The 18,041-nt window shown below is 41.7% G+C and overlaps 1 protein-coding gene across 2 annotated transcripts in view; it reads right to left on the bottom strand.

The window, feature by feature from the left end:
- The window catches only part of rnf43 (ring finger protein 43), a 118,417-nt gene that overhangs the window by 17,690 nt on the left and 82,686 nt on the right, over positions 1-18,041 (bottom strand). For both annotated transcript variants that reach the window (XM_085288376.1, XM_085288375.1), the window contains one exon: positions 13,777-13,890. In XM_085288376.1, coding sequence (XP_085144502.1) covers positions 13,777-13,890 — 114 coding nt within the window. The remainder of the gene's footprint in view (positions 1-13,776; positions 13,891-18,041) is intronic.

Below are 18,041 nucleotides of genomic sequence, written 5' to 3'. Positions count from 1 at the left end.
AGATGCTAATATGGGGGAAATGTATGATGCACGTGCAAGTTAAAATGCACATGTTCTTTTCCCTGCCTTATCTTACAGGGAATATATTAGATGGCTTTATTAGTAAACAAGTGTGTTCAGAAGCTGAGATGCATTGCTTAATGTGCAAATTGGGCCGATTTTAAGTTTCACTTGTATGTAAAAAATTTCAACCTGGTTTGATGGAAACATGCTTTTCAGCTGATTTCACAGAGCAAAGTGATTTGGTTTTTGTTGTTGTTGTTTTTTTAAAAAGCAAATGCAATTAGCTCAGTAAGCTTGAAATAACAAACTAAATGAATTTTGATCAGTGGCATAAGGATCCACCAAGTACCAGTAGCAGGTGCATGCAGGAAGTTTTGTTGGCGTAGTTTGGCCCATTGAACACACAGTTAAGTAATGGAGCAGCAGCTGGTGAGAGCAGTTAAGGTGCTTTGAAGCAGGTGTAATTTACAAAAACATGTGCCCGTTCTTCACATTGATAGGTCTATTGTAATTAAACCCAGAAATCAAAGACAATCCAGTTATTTGTGATTTCTGCTAAAATTTGCTAGTGGGGTTCTTCAAAAAGAAATAAAGCCAGCGTGAAAGTGGCACAAACTGCAGTTGCTAAAAAGAGTGAGTCACTCCTCACAGAGTCCCCATTTTAAAAGGCCATCTCTGTTTACAGGCTGATCCAATAAATGATTTTAGCCTCTCTTGGTTAATTTTCCTTTTCACAACAACTGTTTGGTAAATACATGATTTTAGACGAAGGAGACTGGGGGCGTGCCCCTTAGATTGACAGGCGAGACACAGAGAGCTCTAGGCAATCAATCTGGAAGGCCTCACCTCCGATAATGAGAGTCACTAAACTGGATCTCTTGGATGTTTGTTCTTTTGTTAGCATCATTAACTATAGCCTTTGCAAAAAAAGATTTGTGAAATTGTACTGTTTATTCACTATGCATGACGGCTCACTTTCATGTCTTCTTTCAGGTTGCTGTGACATGTTCAGGGTCATTACTGCTTTTTCCAGGGTTGTTACCAGGTTACTTTTTTAATGCATGCACCAAGTATTTAGAGTTAAAGACTTGCTTATGTGAGTAATACTTAGTGAAGTTTGTCCCCATTTCCCTCTGTGTAACATGTAAAAGAGCAACCAAGTCTGCATTTCCACTTTTCATACAAATATATAAGTCAGGAATATTAGGCAGATCCTGCTAAGAGGGACATATTTTACGATCCTCACACATCCACAAATATTTGAGAATCCACCTGTTCCTATTTTAGAGCAGTGTATCTCTATGGACATCTCACTGTTTGGGTACAAAAGTTTTGCGGTGCCATTAACGACAAACTCCAACTGGACCACAAAGGTTGTGTTAGCACCACATGCCTACAGTAACCAAGCCGGGCCAGGACACAGCCCCTCTATCATTTCAATGAGGGGAGCGAAAATAGGAAGGGCAGGAAAGTGAGAAAGTGGGACAACAAGCTGCTAATCGGTGGCCACTCAAAGCACATCGCAGCTAAAAGCAAACAGAACATCTTCCAGATCTTATGTGCATGTTGGGAGGGAGGGTCGGTGTTTAGCTTAGCAACGCTGGCATCGTCTTAGAAAGCCGACAAGATGTGAGAGAACCAGCTGGGAGAGAGCAGCAGGCAACAGGCAGGCAGGCGAATTACTCGCACCTCTGTGGCAGAGGTGATGACAACGGTGAACTGAGCTGAGCAGCAACAATGCTGACATCTGTGAGAATGTCTAACCTCAGACTTTTCTTGTTGTCAAGCTAAAATTTCCAGGTACCTGCAGACAGTAATATGCATGAAATTCTTCCCGCTTGCTTCCCAATGTGGCACCAATTTAAACAACTACTCAGCTTTCACCTATCTGCAGACTTCCTTGATTAATTAAGAAGTCAAAAGTGTCTCACTAAGAATCCAGCCCATTTTCATACCGTTCCCAGGTAAGATTAGAGGACCTAATCCGTACCATGTCCTGATGTCCTTTTTTGTCCCACCTGCTCACTTGAACAAGTGTTTTCAGCCTCTTGCAGGCGACCAAATCACCATTTCAAAATCCGCACGTGACTGTGAAATGTAAAGTACACCACCTGTTTTTGAAGTGGTGACAAAGAAAAAAGGAATGCACTTTCCCATTAAGTAAGGAAACCTGAAGTATTCTTCTCATTGTTAGGCAGCCCACAAAGCCCCCCACCCCCGCCACCACCCCCAACACACACACAAACACACACACAAACACGGTAAAATTAGAAAGCTTGTTCCAGAGCTTTCTAATCTGTCACCCTGATGGACAGAAACTTGCATTAAAGTGCACCACTAAACAATATAGATACTGCTACTCCCCTGTCCACATATCCCACCTTGTGTGTGGAATACTAACCAGACGGCAACCTCAGGTGGAAATTTCTTTCAGGTAACAGTGAGGAAGCACCAGCACTGACGGCACAGTATAACAAAAAAGTATAAATACAACATTTAAATGTTAGGCTAATGAGTCCAGCCATGGACTCATTGTCCATGTTCCCTTATCAAAGTATTTTCCTGTCCTTGGAACAGCTGCAGATCTGCCCTCTCAGAATTTGTTTTCGGCTTCCTCCCTTATCCTATCGTACAGTTGCTGACCATTTACTCAGAGAGCGTGCCTGAGTATGGCTCTGCAAAAAGGAAGGGTGCACAGACCAAAATGACAGTGCTTTATACTGGAAAAAAAGCATAGTGTTGTCCTCTAAAATGTCATGCATAACCACTTCAAAGGTGCAAAATAACACAATCTATCATGCAGACAAACTCAAAGATCATCCTTTTTCTTATAAAGCATAAAGTACAAGTGACATGTCTGCCTTTTTTTGACAGAGCAGTCACCGTCAAGTCACAGAATCAGAAGCTATGCACATTCAATCTGTAGCTGTAGTATTGTTTATCCTGCTGTGCTAAACTACAAACAGAAGAGTGCAATTTTCTGCAGAAAAATGACAGGTTAAATGATGCAGAGTTTTCATTTTCAAGTGTTAATGGTGCTCACTTGTATCCCAAAAAACTAGCTAGTGCACATGACTAACCAGTTGGCATCTAAATACAACATAAATCGTTGTCTGGCAGTGTGCGCTTCACCCAAACTGCACCATGTGTGACTAAACAAAGCGCCAGTAAGTCCCAAAAACTACAAATCTTTAAATGGCCTCTATGCATACTTTCTACCTTTATATCAACCCTATAGGTAGAAAATTTGAAGCACAGACCTTCCAAGACGTTTATGCTCAGGTTTTGATTAGTGAAATTCAACCAATTAAGTCACAGTAGCTCCATCTTTTATATACAGTCTACTAGAGCTGCTCGATTATGGCAAAAATGATAATCACGATTATTTTTACTGAAATTGAGATCTCGATTATTTGACGATATTTATTTAACCCTTTAAGACCGACCATAGAACCAAGTCCGCCAGAGCTCATATTATTTTTTTACATGTTGTAGTGCCATTTGTGGGAGCATTTCAAGTTGCTATACAACTGTTATAGCCCATATTTTAATAATATGTATGCATTAAGTCCATAGTAACTACATTAATTGCAAAAAAGTGCAATAAACCACAAAAAAATTGAAAATCGTTTTTGTTGTTTTTTACATATATTTCTACTTGGAGAAATTTAAGAGGTTTATCCCTCAAAACTTTAAACAGCATGTGCAATTCGAGTTCTAAGCATCCCAGAAACTATTTAGAAAAGTCAAACATGACCAGTATAGGCTTTTAAGGCCTACAAGTAAAAAACTACATTTTCCGCGAAAATGACGTCACTTCCGGTTTCGGGCAGGAAATGGCGGACATGCGACAGTTCGCGCTGACGTCTGTTTCACTGTGGGAAGTGTTACAAACAGCTGATCGGAACGGCAAAGCGTGTTTCTGGAATATTATGTTTTTGTTCCTGCAAGCGCTTTTTATGCAATTTTTGCAAAGCTTTATGTGGAAGGAAACCGTGACCGAGGACAAGCTGATGGCATCAGATGTAAGTACAACTCCTCCGGTTTCATATGCAAAACAAATTATTGCGCTAGCTTACGCGGTTCCGGTTCTACAGGGATTTAAAAATAGTTACACAAAACGGAGCGTGCTGCTCTGACCGGCTTTAAAGGGTTAACAATAACAATGTATTGAATAATGACTTTAAAAAAATAATATAAAATAGTGTGCAACACCACTGAAGTTTTTTTTACCTCTCTTTTCAACCAACGCAGTCACTCTCCTCTCCAAATAACTTCTGCTTAGCTTTCCGAGCTTCCCTCGGGTCCTCTTAATCAGCGGTCTCCAACCTTTTTTGCGCCACGGACCGGTTTATGCCCGACAATATTTTCACGGACCGGCCTTTAAGGTGTCGCGGATAAATGAGGGAGGGGCTAATAATCGGCTCAGTCATTTTTAATGATCGTTGAAAGCCCAGATCGTAATCGTGATTAAAATTCGATTAATTGAGCAGCCCTACAGTGTACAGGTTCAATTTACTGTCAAAAGGACAACACCAGTTGCTGTCACGGCCAGCGGGGGCAGACCGTGTGGAGAGTGTGTGTGGTGGACCCAGGCGCGAACACAGGTGAGGAGACGGGAGTGAACTTAAACTGAAAACGAGCCTTTATTTTGGGCTGATGCAGAAGGGAGTAGACAAAACATAACAGGGACAGAGACTGCAACTAACCAAAAACCTAAACTGGAAAAACACTAACCTGACTGAAAGGCATAACTATGATCACTGTGAACAGAATGCTGTGCAGATGCATGGAAACTGAACCAAATGGCGTGACGAAACAGACATGAACATGACCTGCACGGAACCTCATCGTGCTGCTGCATGAAAAACAACATAAACCAAATGGCAAACATGAACTGCACAGAATCCTGAAAAACACTTAACTTGACCAGAGGGGAGGTACACAGACGATGCGACAACGAACAAAGGAAGACCGAGGACTTAAATAGACACATGAGGTGATCAGGGGAAGTGGAGACACATGAGAACACAGCTGACTCGAATGAAACATAATGACAATACAGGGGAGAGTAACACCAACTACAATGAACAAAGAACACCAGACTCTTACAAAATAAAACAGGAAACACGGAGACATAGACATGGAGATAAAACATGATATGAACCTAACATAACCACATGAAACATGACATGAACTTAACCGCATAGACATGAAACGTAGACGCAGGAACCAGGGAGACGCAGGAACCAGGGAGACTGAGTACAGGCGGAGATGACAGAAATAACTAAGAAATAAGGTCTGAACAGCAACCTAGAATTTAACTAGATTGAAAATGAATACAAAAAAATACATAAAACTCAAACACTGGGTCACACGACCCTGTACCGTGACAGTTGCAAACTAGCAGCTTCATCTGCAGCTGACTAACAACACTGTTTTCTTCAGCAACTTTGCAACATTATTGGTATCAACAATATCATAACATTTTTTGAGCATTTACTTTCCCAAATAGCTTATTTACTTTGATATTATGGCAATAAACCCCCAAAACTTTGAAAATGTTTTATTATGGAAAAACTGTGTACATCCTGTCCATTTTAGCCAATTCTTGATTGTTAACACAACCAATAACTGGAATGTGTCTACGTCACATGGTCTGACATAGTTCATTTCATACAGACGCAGTTAGTACGCAGGTGCAAACAAAACCTTTCTTCCTGTGATGAAACAACACTATACTAAGAAAGCCAACTGCAGCTGATGTTAACACAGTTTGGAGGAGGGGGGGCAGTGGAGTCATGATTCTGCTTGTGTAGGTGGATTAAAGGAACGGCCTGACAAAGGTGCCCATTGTTTGGCCTTATTAAAAGCCCTGCGAGTGTTTAACATTTGCATTATCATGAAAGGAACGAGAGACAGAGGACTGTGGCTCAGGCAAATAGCAACGCAGTCAGAACACCATCTGTCTCAAAGACAAAATAAATGAAATCCTTGGAGACGGGCTTATCAAAGTACAAATTACATCATGACCACAGTAATGAGTGCACTGACCTAAAAGACGGCAGCGGACTCAAAACTAAATACTTCCTACTGATTTATCTGCACAGTGATGTGGTGAACAAAGACATGGCCTAACTTTAGCAATGGGGAAAAGGGAGGAGAAAACAGAGGCATCTGGGTCACAAAGACAGGAACGTAGTCACTTTTTAAAAATCCCATCATTTCAAAAAATAAAGAATCGGATAGAGTGCAGTGTGGGTTTGTGCGTGTGGTGTACCTGAAAAGGCGAACAGTCAAAACTGGAGAAATATTTGAGATGTTTAACAGTGCAAGACTGCACAGTAACAAGGCCACCCTTTCACTGTGCTGCCTGATAAAAGTGAGTCTTGTTGGAGATAAGCCCAAAGCTAATTCTATATTACTTTTGAAGCACTCACGTTAAAGATGAAATGATCAAAGCCCTGTAAACCTATCTCACAATGAGCTGATGGAATATTACCCTAAGGATAACAGGAAAAAACAGCCCTGTGTCTTTTGCATTGACAACTGAAAAACTGATTTTGAACTGGCCCCGCGTGGTTTCCAGACTTTTTATGTTGTGATTTAGAGTTTATCTCAAACTGGAAGCAGTAAAAATGTGACGCTGTCAGTGTTTTTGTGTGCTTCAAAGAATAAAAGACAAAAATTTAAGCTGCATGCAACAGGTTTAAGAGGTGCACAGTCCTTGCCGGTCGGCTTGTAATGTATGGCCAAGGTTGCAAAAGTTGGTATCCAGCTTTGAGTAGCTGAAGAAGGAAACAGAAAAGTCATAGTTTATCCCTTTGAAGGCAACTGAGCAACTGTCTGGCACAGACAGGCAAATAATGAATTTTCATGGGAGAGAAATCAAAGCAAATCCAGAAGTCTGCTAACGATGACGCATTTCATACCAGCCAAAATGTCCATTGTGTACCTGCTGCTTTTTGCATTTACTCTCAAAAGCTGAAATATCCTCTTTTTTCCAGATGTTCCTCTGTGTTACTCCTCCTCTACTTGTCTCAGATGAGCTGGAGATGTTGGACTCGGCTGCCAAAGTAAAAGCAGATAAAGGCAGCTGCCACTGCACTTCCAGCCAACGTCTTTGCTCAAAAAACATATACGCCCGAAGTCAGCGTTGACCCCTACAGAGAATAACACACAAGGAGACAGAAACCACAACTCATTCTTCCATTAGTGGGTTTCCCTTGTTTTCAAAATGCTTTCTTTTACTGAGACTACACTTCCTGGTCTGAAAGTTCAGGACACAAGAGGAGTGTTTATGGCATTATACTGTCACCAATTCTTTATGAAATCCCTCAATAGCAACAGAACTGAAGTTCTAATGCTGGCAACTGAGTCCCATAAGCAAACCAAACTTCAGTGGTCATCACGACCCAAATGTAACTTTTTTAATATTCTATTTTTTATTTTTTTTAATACTCTATCCTATTTTTCTGTGAACAGAACACAGAAAAATAGCTTAATATAACAAGCACTTACTAGTAAGTCTGTAAGCACCGAAAACATGGAGAAAATGTATTCTCATATTTTATTTACCTTTCCTGATCAGCAAACTGCAGAAAGTGACAAAAATTTCAGTTTCTCTGATGTCAATTTAGGCTGCCTCCAAAAGTGAGTCAACTCCATATACCCCGTGTTAAACATGTTAATAGCTTTAGAGCAGACTAAACACATGCAGAGCTTGCTAGCAAAAAATCTTTTGGACTCTGTGGCTAATCTACCTCTTATTAAATATAACAAATCAAAAGGCTGTATTTTATTGTTGGTGATAGGTGTGAAAGCACTGCTCCAGGTGTCCTGGTGACTTAGTATAGATAGCAGGAGGAGCAGAAGCCTGGATGAAAATAAGGAGACAGCAGCCTATGATGCACCGCAATCTCAGTCCCACAGTCTGTGCACATCTGTTCCATAATCCATCTGCTCTTGGTTACTTTAGTTGGTTAAGTCGAACCAATGTAAGCCTCCATAAAATCCCACAAACCCCTTTATTCATGAGCGATTCTTGCCAGCTCTCTATCTACTCTGACAGCTTCAGTGACTCTACAGAAACCCGAAGGTTGCAGGTATCTGCTGCCTTCTCGCACCAGTAGTTTTGCACACTATCAAGCCACAATTATACACGGTGCTTCCACTTAAAATTCGGTGCAACAAGCACCAGGGTGTTTCAAAATAACCGCAGAAACCTTTTTTGGTTTTGTGCACTTCAAGCATGTTGTTTTTGATTTATTATTCCGCCGGCTCTACTGCAAGTCATGGGGCGTGCTCTATGCTGACACACTGGAAGCAGTTCACACAGTCTCATAAAAAAAGAAAAGAAAAATCCTAGATCAATTAAAACTTCTCTCCCTCAGGACCATCCATTCCTACAACTCCTTCCCTCCTTCCAAACAGGAGGTAACCAGGACGACAGCTGCACACATCAGCTTCTCCTTAAAAAGTCTTTAATTGTCGCCTGGAGGTAGACATGTTGCTGCGATCACCAACATGATGCGACAGAGAGGGTTCAGGGTTCATTTTTATAGGCGCTGTTCCCCACAGGCAAAAGAGTGTTATTTTTAAAGTTTTTATTTATTTGTGGTGGATAACTTCCAGGATCAGGTTTGTGTCACAATCTGAAGATAACAAGTACATATTTAATTACTCAGACTGTCAGCAATGTTTTGGAGGTTTTTTTGTATATAAAGAGTTCAAGTTAGAGAATCATTTTAGCACTGCATTTAGTTCCCGTTCATGTGTGAATACAGTATACACACTGCCGGACTTAAATGAATTATTGTGAGGACAAATAAAAATGGCATTTTCAGTGTATTCAAAAAGGTGAATGCTCATGTCGGTACACCTGAGTTGCAGTAGTTCCCACATGTTTCCTCTGAGAAAAGCTCACTATAGAATTCCCAAACTGGCAGTGAGTCATCACGGGGACGGTATTGTACTTAAAGGGGATAAAAGCCTAGCACACCCAATTTTAATGTATGTATGCATGGTAATGTATTCCTCCTGTTCCCACCTGATACTAAGAAAAATCAGAGGTGCACCATAGTAAAACTGGATATGAGAACAACGAACTCTCTTTTGGCTCGTCCCATTACACTGGAAGGATATGCTTGACCACCTTTGGTCTCCATCAAAAGCTTCACTTAAACTGCATCCACATCATGTAGTTTAACTCTTGTTAAACGCCACCAAGTGAGAAAAAATATATACGGTACTTGGAATTACAAGATCAGTACTTTCTAACTCACAATACAGGTGAAAAGAACTACACAGTCGCTAGCTTCACCTCCACTGACTGTCCCCTCTGTTTTTATAGGGTTGGTGTCATTGGAGCATTTTAATTGCACTATCTGGGAAATTTTATGACCCGCTTTGAGGTTTAAAACTGTCCGAACTGTCCGTCTGTGCTTCGGTTTTACTGAGTGAAATTCTACTATTTTGTGGTGGTGGCTACGTCCATCTTTTAGCTACAGTATATGGGTTTACTCCAATTTTTATATATTAGCAGGTCAACATTTGCTTATTAGCACAACATGCTAATAAGCAATAATAATAAGCACAGTCCATTCACAACGTGTTTGAGACCCTTGAGACCAGTTGTCTTCCTAACATTAACATATTTAATGTATTGTTAATGCTGCCCTCTGGCATATTTCAGTTAGACCAAAGTAGTAGAGAGACTGACAGACAAGCACAATGATCCACAGAACGATGTTGCTATCATATATTTTTCGAGCACCAGTCACAAACAGTATAATCGAACTGATGCCAGGCGATTCACTACATTAGGCAAACACAGTCAGTGTCACCTGACTCTTGACCCATCTGACTGGCATTGTGTTTGTGCCAGATAAAATTTGCAAAAACATACTTGAATTCATGTGGCCTAGTAATACGCACACACACACACACACACACACACACACACACACACACACACACACACACACACATAAAAGCCCCAGTTAAAGAAAACAGGATTACTGAACAATCAGGCCAAGAAGCCTTTTCATCTGAGAGGAGCAGAATCAATAAGCAAGGCTTTCTATGAGAGTCAACAAGTCCAGACATGGGCCAAACTCAATCACTGTAAGAGCTGTTTTCACAAAACCACTTCGTGTTCATCGGGTTTCACAGAGGTGAAGTTTGATTGGGAGAATATCCGCACTTTCAAAAAGCACAGATTACACCATTTATTCAGAGTAAATTAAGCTTGGTGTGGAGTTTAGTCTAGTACTCCTGGCACCACCGCAGTGCCTTTTCTCTGAATCACGTGTTGCCCTGTGACTTAAGCCTGAGAGCCTTTCCATGGCTTCAGTGTAAAGTGAAACAAGCAGACAGCAAACAGATTGCTTCTACCATAGCACAACATGCAGGAAGAGAGAGCTTGTGGCCTCTGCTTGTTTCGCATTTTGCAATGATGCAAAACCACTGGAGCAGTGAACAGTTCTGATTCAGACATTTGCAAATAGCTGCAACAGATGGATGGGACATAACTGTACAAAGAGAAAGCTTTCCCCCTTTTTTATAACTTCTATTAAACATGTTTAAGTTCACTTTGTAAAGTTCATCCATCCATTTTTTTCCACTTTTCCAATTCGGGGTCGTGGCGCAGGCTGGAGCCATTCCCAGCTGCCATAGGGCAAGAGGTGGGGTTCACGTTGAACAGGTGTGTTGCAGGGATAACGAACTTACTAATGAACTTACTGATTCAGAACAGCTCAATTTATCATTAATACACTGTCTCTGCCTACACTGAAAATCCTTTTCAGCTATTAAAAATGCAGCATGTGGGATTTAGTGGTATCTTGTGGTGAGGTTGCATACTGCAACCAACTTAATACCTCTCACCTCATCCTGTCCTTGCAAAATGAGAACCTACAGTAGTACCCTCACACAAATTCAAAAACAACCCTCTCAAGAAGGTATTTGGTTTGTCCAATCTGGGCTACTGTAGAAACAATACTGGTGTGGCATGGCAGACTCGTTGGAAGAATACCCTCTGAAACAGAGTTGCAGAGTTTATTTTTATTTTACAGAAACATTTTTTAACCAATACATGGCAGACGGTGAAGTCAGGCTGAAAAACTCCTACAAGAAGCTGTTAAAATATTTCAGTGTATAAGGGTTGAGAATAAAACCCTCATCTCTATGTTCAATTAAAATGTTAAAAAAAAAATCATAATAATTAATCATTCTTAATAATTTATGAAATTGACCTCGTTCTAGCTTTCTTTGTTTTATGTTGTATATGTACTGTTACACTGCTTGGCCAAAGTCTCATATAATGAAGTCACTGTATGTAGAAGTTTTTTGGGGTTTTTTGGGTGGGGTGGGGGGCTCTTGGCTCTTTATATACAGGTCCTTCTCAAAAAATTAGCATATTGTGATAAAGTGCATTATTTTCTGTAATGTACTGATAAACATTAGACTTTCATATATTTTAGATTCATTACACACAACTGAAGTAGTTCAAGCCTTTTATTGTTTTAATATTGATGATTTTGGCATACAGCTCATGAAAACCCAAAAATTCATCAGCTACCTCACAGTAGTAATGAGGTCTCCTTGTCTCTCGCTGTTAATGTTTTTGTCTCACTAGTTTTCTTGCTTTCAATTAACCTCACCTGCAGTGTAATCTACTGGATGCTGGCTGCACCTGCTAACATTCACCAAGCCTGCTTGGAAACTCCTGGAAAAACGCTACTACTCATGGGACTCACCTGCCTGCAGTCACTCCTGGATTCCTGGAATCACCAGTTTGGGAAATCTGGAACCTTTCATGCATCCCACCATTCAGATAGATGCTCACTCTATCCCTAACCCCCACATGCAAGTAAGCCTAAACTGATTAAATTCATACTCACCTTCAGCCACCCGTGCAGCTCTGGATCTAACCACCCTCTCCTATATTTCAGTGCCTCCACGTCAGAGAACCTTGCTGCCTTTCTCTCGTCGCTCTTTGTACATATTCCCGTAAAACATCAGCTTTTTTTGTTCACTTAGTCTGTCAGTCACACACTCCTATGACATAATGGAAATGAGCATACAAGGTTTCCCAATATCAGTTTTTGTTTCGCACTGAGTAACAATCAAGGGAAAATGACCCTGATTTTTACAGCATTGTACTTTTAACATAGACTTTAAATCACTGAGGTAGAGGCACACATGTTCTTATTCACGTCATACAAGTTCATGAATGTATTTGAGAGATGGTCAGCAATGCTGGAAGTATCACAGCACAAACTTTCCAAGCTGTTTCGATGCACTGAATGAGGCAGCGCGAACTGCTGCAAATCAACAAGGAAATCTCCCTGCAAGGTTGGATATAAGAATCCCTGAAAACCAAAATAAAAACAAGGAATAACAATGAAATACTATCCTTCGGGGTTTCGAGCGTCACTTTGTTTGCTTTATGCTCTATTCTGAGTGTGCATAGTGCAATCCGAACCCTCTGCGGCCGTCAGAGTATCTATAGATCGCCGAGGCGGGTTTACACTCAGACTTAGCTGTAAACAAGGCCATCCAGAGACCATGGCTGACCCAGCACCGCACATCCCCAAATATCTGATTCATCCCTTCAAAAGGCCAAGAGCAAACTTCTCAGCAGCTGCATGCTGAATCCCCAATAAATCCACCGGACCAAAAGCTTTGAATCGTGCTATGAAAACGAGGATGCAGGTGGCTGGAGTGGAGTTTAGTGCAATACATACTTTCCAGACAAGCCAAACAAAGCACACACACACACACTTCTCTCCTTCCTCTTTCCCTTGCTTCTCAAAGGCGATTTGCAGGGAGGAAGAAAGCACTCGGAAGCGGCGGCCTTTTGTTCCCCGATACTTTTGCATGAGGGAGGAGAGTATGTTTTGTTTATGGGACAACACAGTGTTACCATTAAGGCTTTAATCAGAACTGTTTTCTGCAGTCAGCCTGGAATGACACCCCTCTTTCTCCGATTTGGTTCCCACCGGAGGAGCAAACAGAAGGAGGAAGAAAGGAGCGGGGAATGTGGGAATGTCTCTACATCGTCGCCACGGCGGGCAGCTCCTAAACATGGCTTTAAATTAGGGGAAAAGAAAACACAAGCTAAAAAAAGGCAGGCGCTTAACTATACTCCTGCCTGCTAATTTGTCACCACTTGAAAAACGGGGGAAAAAATAGCAACAGTTTTAAATCACACTATTTTAAAGTCAGGGTATGCCAGCCAGTGTGTATGGTAGAATGCTTAAACACAAGGGAGATTTAGGTCACCTCCGTCAAAGTTACACATACATCTGAACCACTGTCGGTGGACTCTATGGAGTTCTGGCTGCGTTCATATTAGAGAGAAGCAGAAATGGAGAACACTCAGTGTCTGGTTCTGGTTGGCTGGCTGGGATCTGACTAGTGACAGCTGGGGCTTGAAAGCCTTACATCCAAAGCCAGGGCTCGATGCCACTTGCTACATAGCAGCGCTGAGCTAAGCCCACCCCCTCCTGTCCAAGCCCTCACTCAAAAAGATCACTGTACTGGACAAAACATCAGGCTGCTGCCAAATAAAGGATCATCTCTTTAAAGTCAGAGAGCGGGAGGGGTGCTGGAGGCAAGACGAAATGGCAGTACGGTCGATCTGTCTGCTGCCACGTCTGAGACAAGGAAAGGGGTCACGGAGAGAGGAGTTTCTCAGACCATTAAACAAACAAACAAACAAAAAGCTAAATTCAACACCACCTGTGTGTCAGTGTGCGCAATCCATACCTTGTCGGGCAGTGGCAGACAGTGATGTACCCTGTGCTCCAGTTTGACGATGGTGATGAAGTCACTCTCTTGTCGTTCATCCTCACTTGTGTTGCAAAGAGACAGAGGATGATACTGCAAAAAAAAAAGGAGAGAGAGCAAGGGGTTAGCAATATTTTTTCTTTGCAGTACTTGCTACAATGCACACTCCAGAAGCACGAGCACAAAGTACACAAACAATGAATCTGGGAATGATGTACGACTTAAATGGTAAATGGCCTGCATTTGTATAGCACTTTTCTAGTCAGGGGCAGGGATAGCTCAGTAGGTAAAGTGGTCGCCCCATGATCGGAAGGTCGGCGGTTCGAATCCACTTAACGGCTACCCTGAGGTACCCCTGAGCAAGGTACCGTCCCTACACACTGCTCCCCGGGCGCCTGCTTAGTGGGCTGCCCACTGCTTCACTGAGTGAATGGGTTAAATGCAGAGAAAAACAAGTAATTTCCCCATGGGGATCAATAAAGTATCCATTATTATTATTAGTCCCTAAGGACCCCAAAGCGCTTCACACTACATTCAGTCATTCACCCATTCACACACACACACATTCACACACTGGCGATGGCAAGCTACATTGTAGCCACAGCTGCCCTGGGGCGCACTGACAGAGGCGAGGCTGCCGGACACTGGCGCCACCGGGCCCTCTGACTTACTGAACTTTCTTTAGAAATGATGTAAATGAGGCAAAATTACTCAATCACACTGAGTGCATGCAGAAGCAGTAGAGACAATTTAAGGCATTAACTATTACAGAATCACCAAAGCTTTCTGATATATTCAGGTGTAGTTTGGTGGGGGTTTTGGCATTACAAGGGCCTACGTATATTTAGATTTAATTTTTTTTAATTAAATAGTAGATAAATAACTCATAGTGTTATCATATCTACATTTTTCCATATCTACCCAAAAGACAACCTAAAGTGTGTGACCTCAAACCAAAAGCAAAAAAGAAAAAGAAATTTTCACAAAGATGCTTTAAAAGACAGTCTGCACAAAAATGCTAAAGCTCTTTTTCACACCACTAGAGAACAACACTTGCAATTTATGGAAGCCTTTATGTGTTAAATTAAATGGTTTCTTCCTAAACCATACCCAGGCTGACATCAAGAGGAAAACTTTGGCACCCTATGAAATCAATGACATGGATGGCAGTATTCACTCCCACTTAAAGCCTTGAGGACTGAAAGAATGAGAGATAGTCAATCTTTAGTGGAACATTTGATCCCTTCTGAAAGGAAGGAAATTCTGAGCTGCTGAAAGGCTGCATTTAAGAGCTCAAGGGATCGCAGCAGTGCTTGCAAGTCACAGACATGCTGTCACGGGCACAGGGAGTTGCACGGCAGTCAGGAAAACAGCATCGCTAATTTGCCTGGCTGACATGAATGATAACACCTCAGGTACAGGTCCTTAAAGTTCACAGATCACTCTGCAGCACCCGGTCCCTGGGGTTCCTCCCTAGCCCTGTCTTGGCCTGTCCTTTCCTAGCCCTGCTATGAGCTCGTCCCAGCCTGGTTCTGCCACGGAGGGCCTCTTCATGTGGCTGTGGGCTGAGGTAATGGGGCTCCCCCTCATCTCACCCAGCGGAAATCCCTAAATTAAAAAGACCCAAGGGTGACATCAACAGCTGGCATAATGACGTAATGTCCTGCAAAGGGCTGTTGCATGTCTGTCAGAGGGTGAAACAGAGAAACAGAGAGAGACGAGAAGAAAGCAAGCAGAATCGGGGAATCAGGGTGGGATAAAAGAGAAACACAGGGGGTGGACCTTCATCACAGCGGCTGTTCAACGCAATGGATTAAAATGAAATAATGCAGAATGTTATCGAGATATCGGCTGTGATCATTGGCATAAGAAACACCAGCATTGATGCTAAATGTCTGCCTAAGATGCAAACAACATGACAGAAGAAGTGCATTAACATAGTCACTGTCTGCTGTTTTAAGGGGTCCGGTTCCAGATGTAAATTTCCAATTCATTTTCTCTTCTGATAATTCACAAAATCCTTGGATCACAAGTTTTAAGCCAAGCCAACCAGCTATGAGGTGAATCATAAAAAGATTTTGATCTGGATAAAAAGAATAAAGGGAAATAAAACAAAAAGACTAAGGTACAAGACTGTGTGCATAACGACTGTAATTTTAACAGAGAAGGAACTACTCATCCCACAATGCACTGCAAATCCCAGATTCCACAATGAACAACGTCCAGCCTTCTTGAATGTAATCCTTTTCATTATTGTGTTGTATAATAATAGATTTTATTATATTTTGTAATTTGTGTGTGTGTGTGAGTAGTAAAGTTTTGCACTCTCTTTCTTCTTTTCCACCTGCCTGTTTTCACTCTCTCTGTGTTTATACTGCACTTTGCATTTAATCATTAATTACTATTATTCTCTGGCTCTCTTCCACATTTGTCCTATTGTCCAATATAACACAGACATGCGACTCCTTTAGGAGCACACACCATCATTTCATCACGTTGTAGCTTATAGTAAGTCTGCTTTGGATCGTTATGTTATGTCTCATAACCTAAAATCCTATGGAGACTATGAATGGGATGTTGAATGTTCTTCAAGAGCCATTCCTGAAGACTACTCAAAGAAATGACAAGAAAGATTGTCTAAGACCCTTCAGGCTGTGTTGGGGAATAAAAATGGTCATACCAAATACTGACTTTCAAGCTCATCTGTTCGTTCATATACTCTATTTCCATGAATGTGTTGTTTCACATGTTTTGCTGCAGCTACTTTCCATTTTCCTAGTCAAATATAATGACTAATTAGCACTTCAGTGGCAACCAAAACAGTGTGTGGTGGTACTCAACATCCACTTTTAAATGTACTGAAATGAAAGCATCTAGAAGATGACAGGTTTGCTTGACCTCACAAACAGAACCTGTTGTGAATTCTCAGACCCTTGCATGTTTCCTTAATGGCAGCCACTGTTCAATAGAAAGGCAGGCAACAAGACAGCATGGACTCTTGGCCAGCCTTGCATGCAGGGCTGCCAGCTGCCTCTACCAGTCTGCATTTACTAGGCCCAAATTAGAGGCCTACAGTTGAATTTGGCCTTTAACAAAGAAAAAGAAAGAAAATAAAAAACAAAAATCCTTTAATGACACAACTTCACAGATGCCATGACCTCTGCTCATTTTTGCTAACGGCTGCTTGGAAATGACAAGAAGAGCTGCATTCAGAGTCTGATTTTACAGTAAAATTACAACACTCATTTGATTCTTAAGGCTTATATGATCGTGTCTGGCTCTTGCCATGACATTAAACATGTTGATGCATGGGAGTGTACAATCGTAACTACTAAAGCAGATAATAATCCCAAAGCTGAGCCAAGCAGGCTCATAAGGAGTGGCTGCTTTTAGTTTCCTCTTTCTGATGCTCTGAGGGCAACCACCTCGATGGTCACAGTGTCTATGATTTGCATAGTCGGCAAGACTAAGCATTATCTTCTATTTTAGATATGCCCACACAACTTATGATCGGATGGCTGTGAACGCTCCCTGTGCCACCATTGGTACCATTTACCACTTCGAAACACTCCGCTGCTGGACTATAAACAGCAACCAAGACAGACTGAAATGTCTTCATTTGGTTTTTGTATGGCCCTGAGAAAAAGGGGCCTGGGAAACCAAATCACTGAGCCTCTATTTCACAGGCACTAGAAACCACAGGGCACACAAACAGTTCCCCACAGACTGTTAACAATGCTCACTCCTCCATTCCTCCTCCTCCTCCTCATCTGTTTAGATCTGTTGCAAAACTGACGAGGACATGTCCCTCGGTTCCTTTGTAGCCACGATTAAAGGCATTCCTTTCCAGCTCAATCAAAGACTACCCCCAAAATATTCCCAGGCATGAATTTAACAGCCTCAAAAACAAATACATGGAAAGAAAAAGGGGAAAATAAATAGTAGCTACAGTGAGAAGTCAATAATATTTTTTCCCCTCACTTAGCCCTGCGGATCTTCTTTTTTCATCTGCCAATAACCAGCAAGCGAGCGTTCTAGTTCATCTGTTGCCAGCAGGGAACCGGGCCTATGCAGTTATGTCAGTGTGCGTTAAAAGGGGGAAACAGAAAAAGCTTGCACCTCTTATCAAGCTACCGGTCAATTAACAGCTGTGCAGGTCACAGGGCTTCTGAAAAACTGGTGGCCAATCAAAATACATGCTTGTTTAGTAGGAAGTGAAACAAACACTCCAGTAAGTGCTTTTT

The sequence above is a fragment of the Mchenga conophoros genome, linkage group LG10 (assembly GCF_057382185.1).
Source record: "Mchenga conophoros isolate Kocher_MC1m ecotype Shallow Benthic linkage group LG10, M_conophoros_male_GT1.1, whole genome shotgun sequence".
In the NCBI taxonomy this organism is placed as follows: Eukaryota; Metazoa; Chordata; class Actinopteri; order Cichliformes; family Cichlidae; genus Mchenga; species Mchenga conophoros.
Note: the sequence above shows the minus strand (reverse complement) of the source record. Positions and strands in the feature narration are given on the sequence as shown.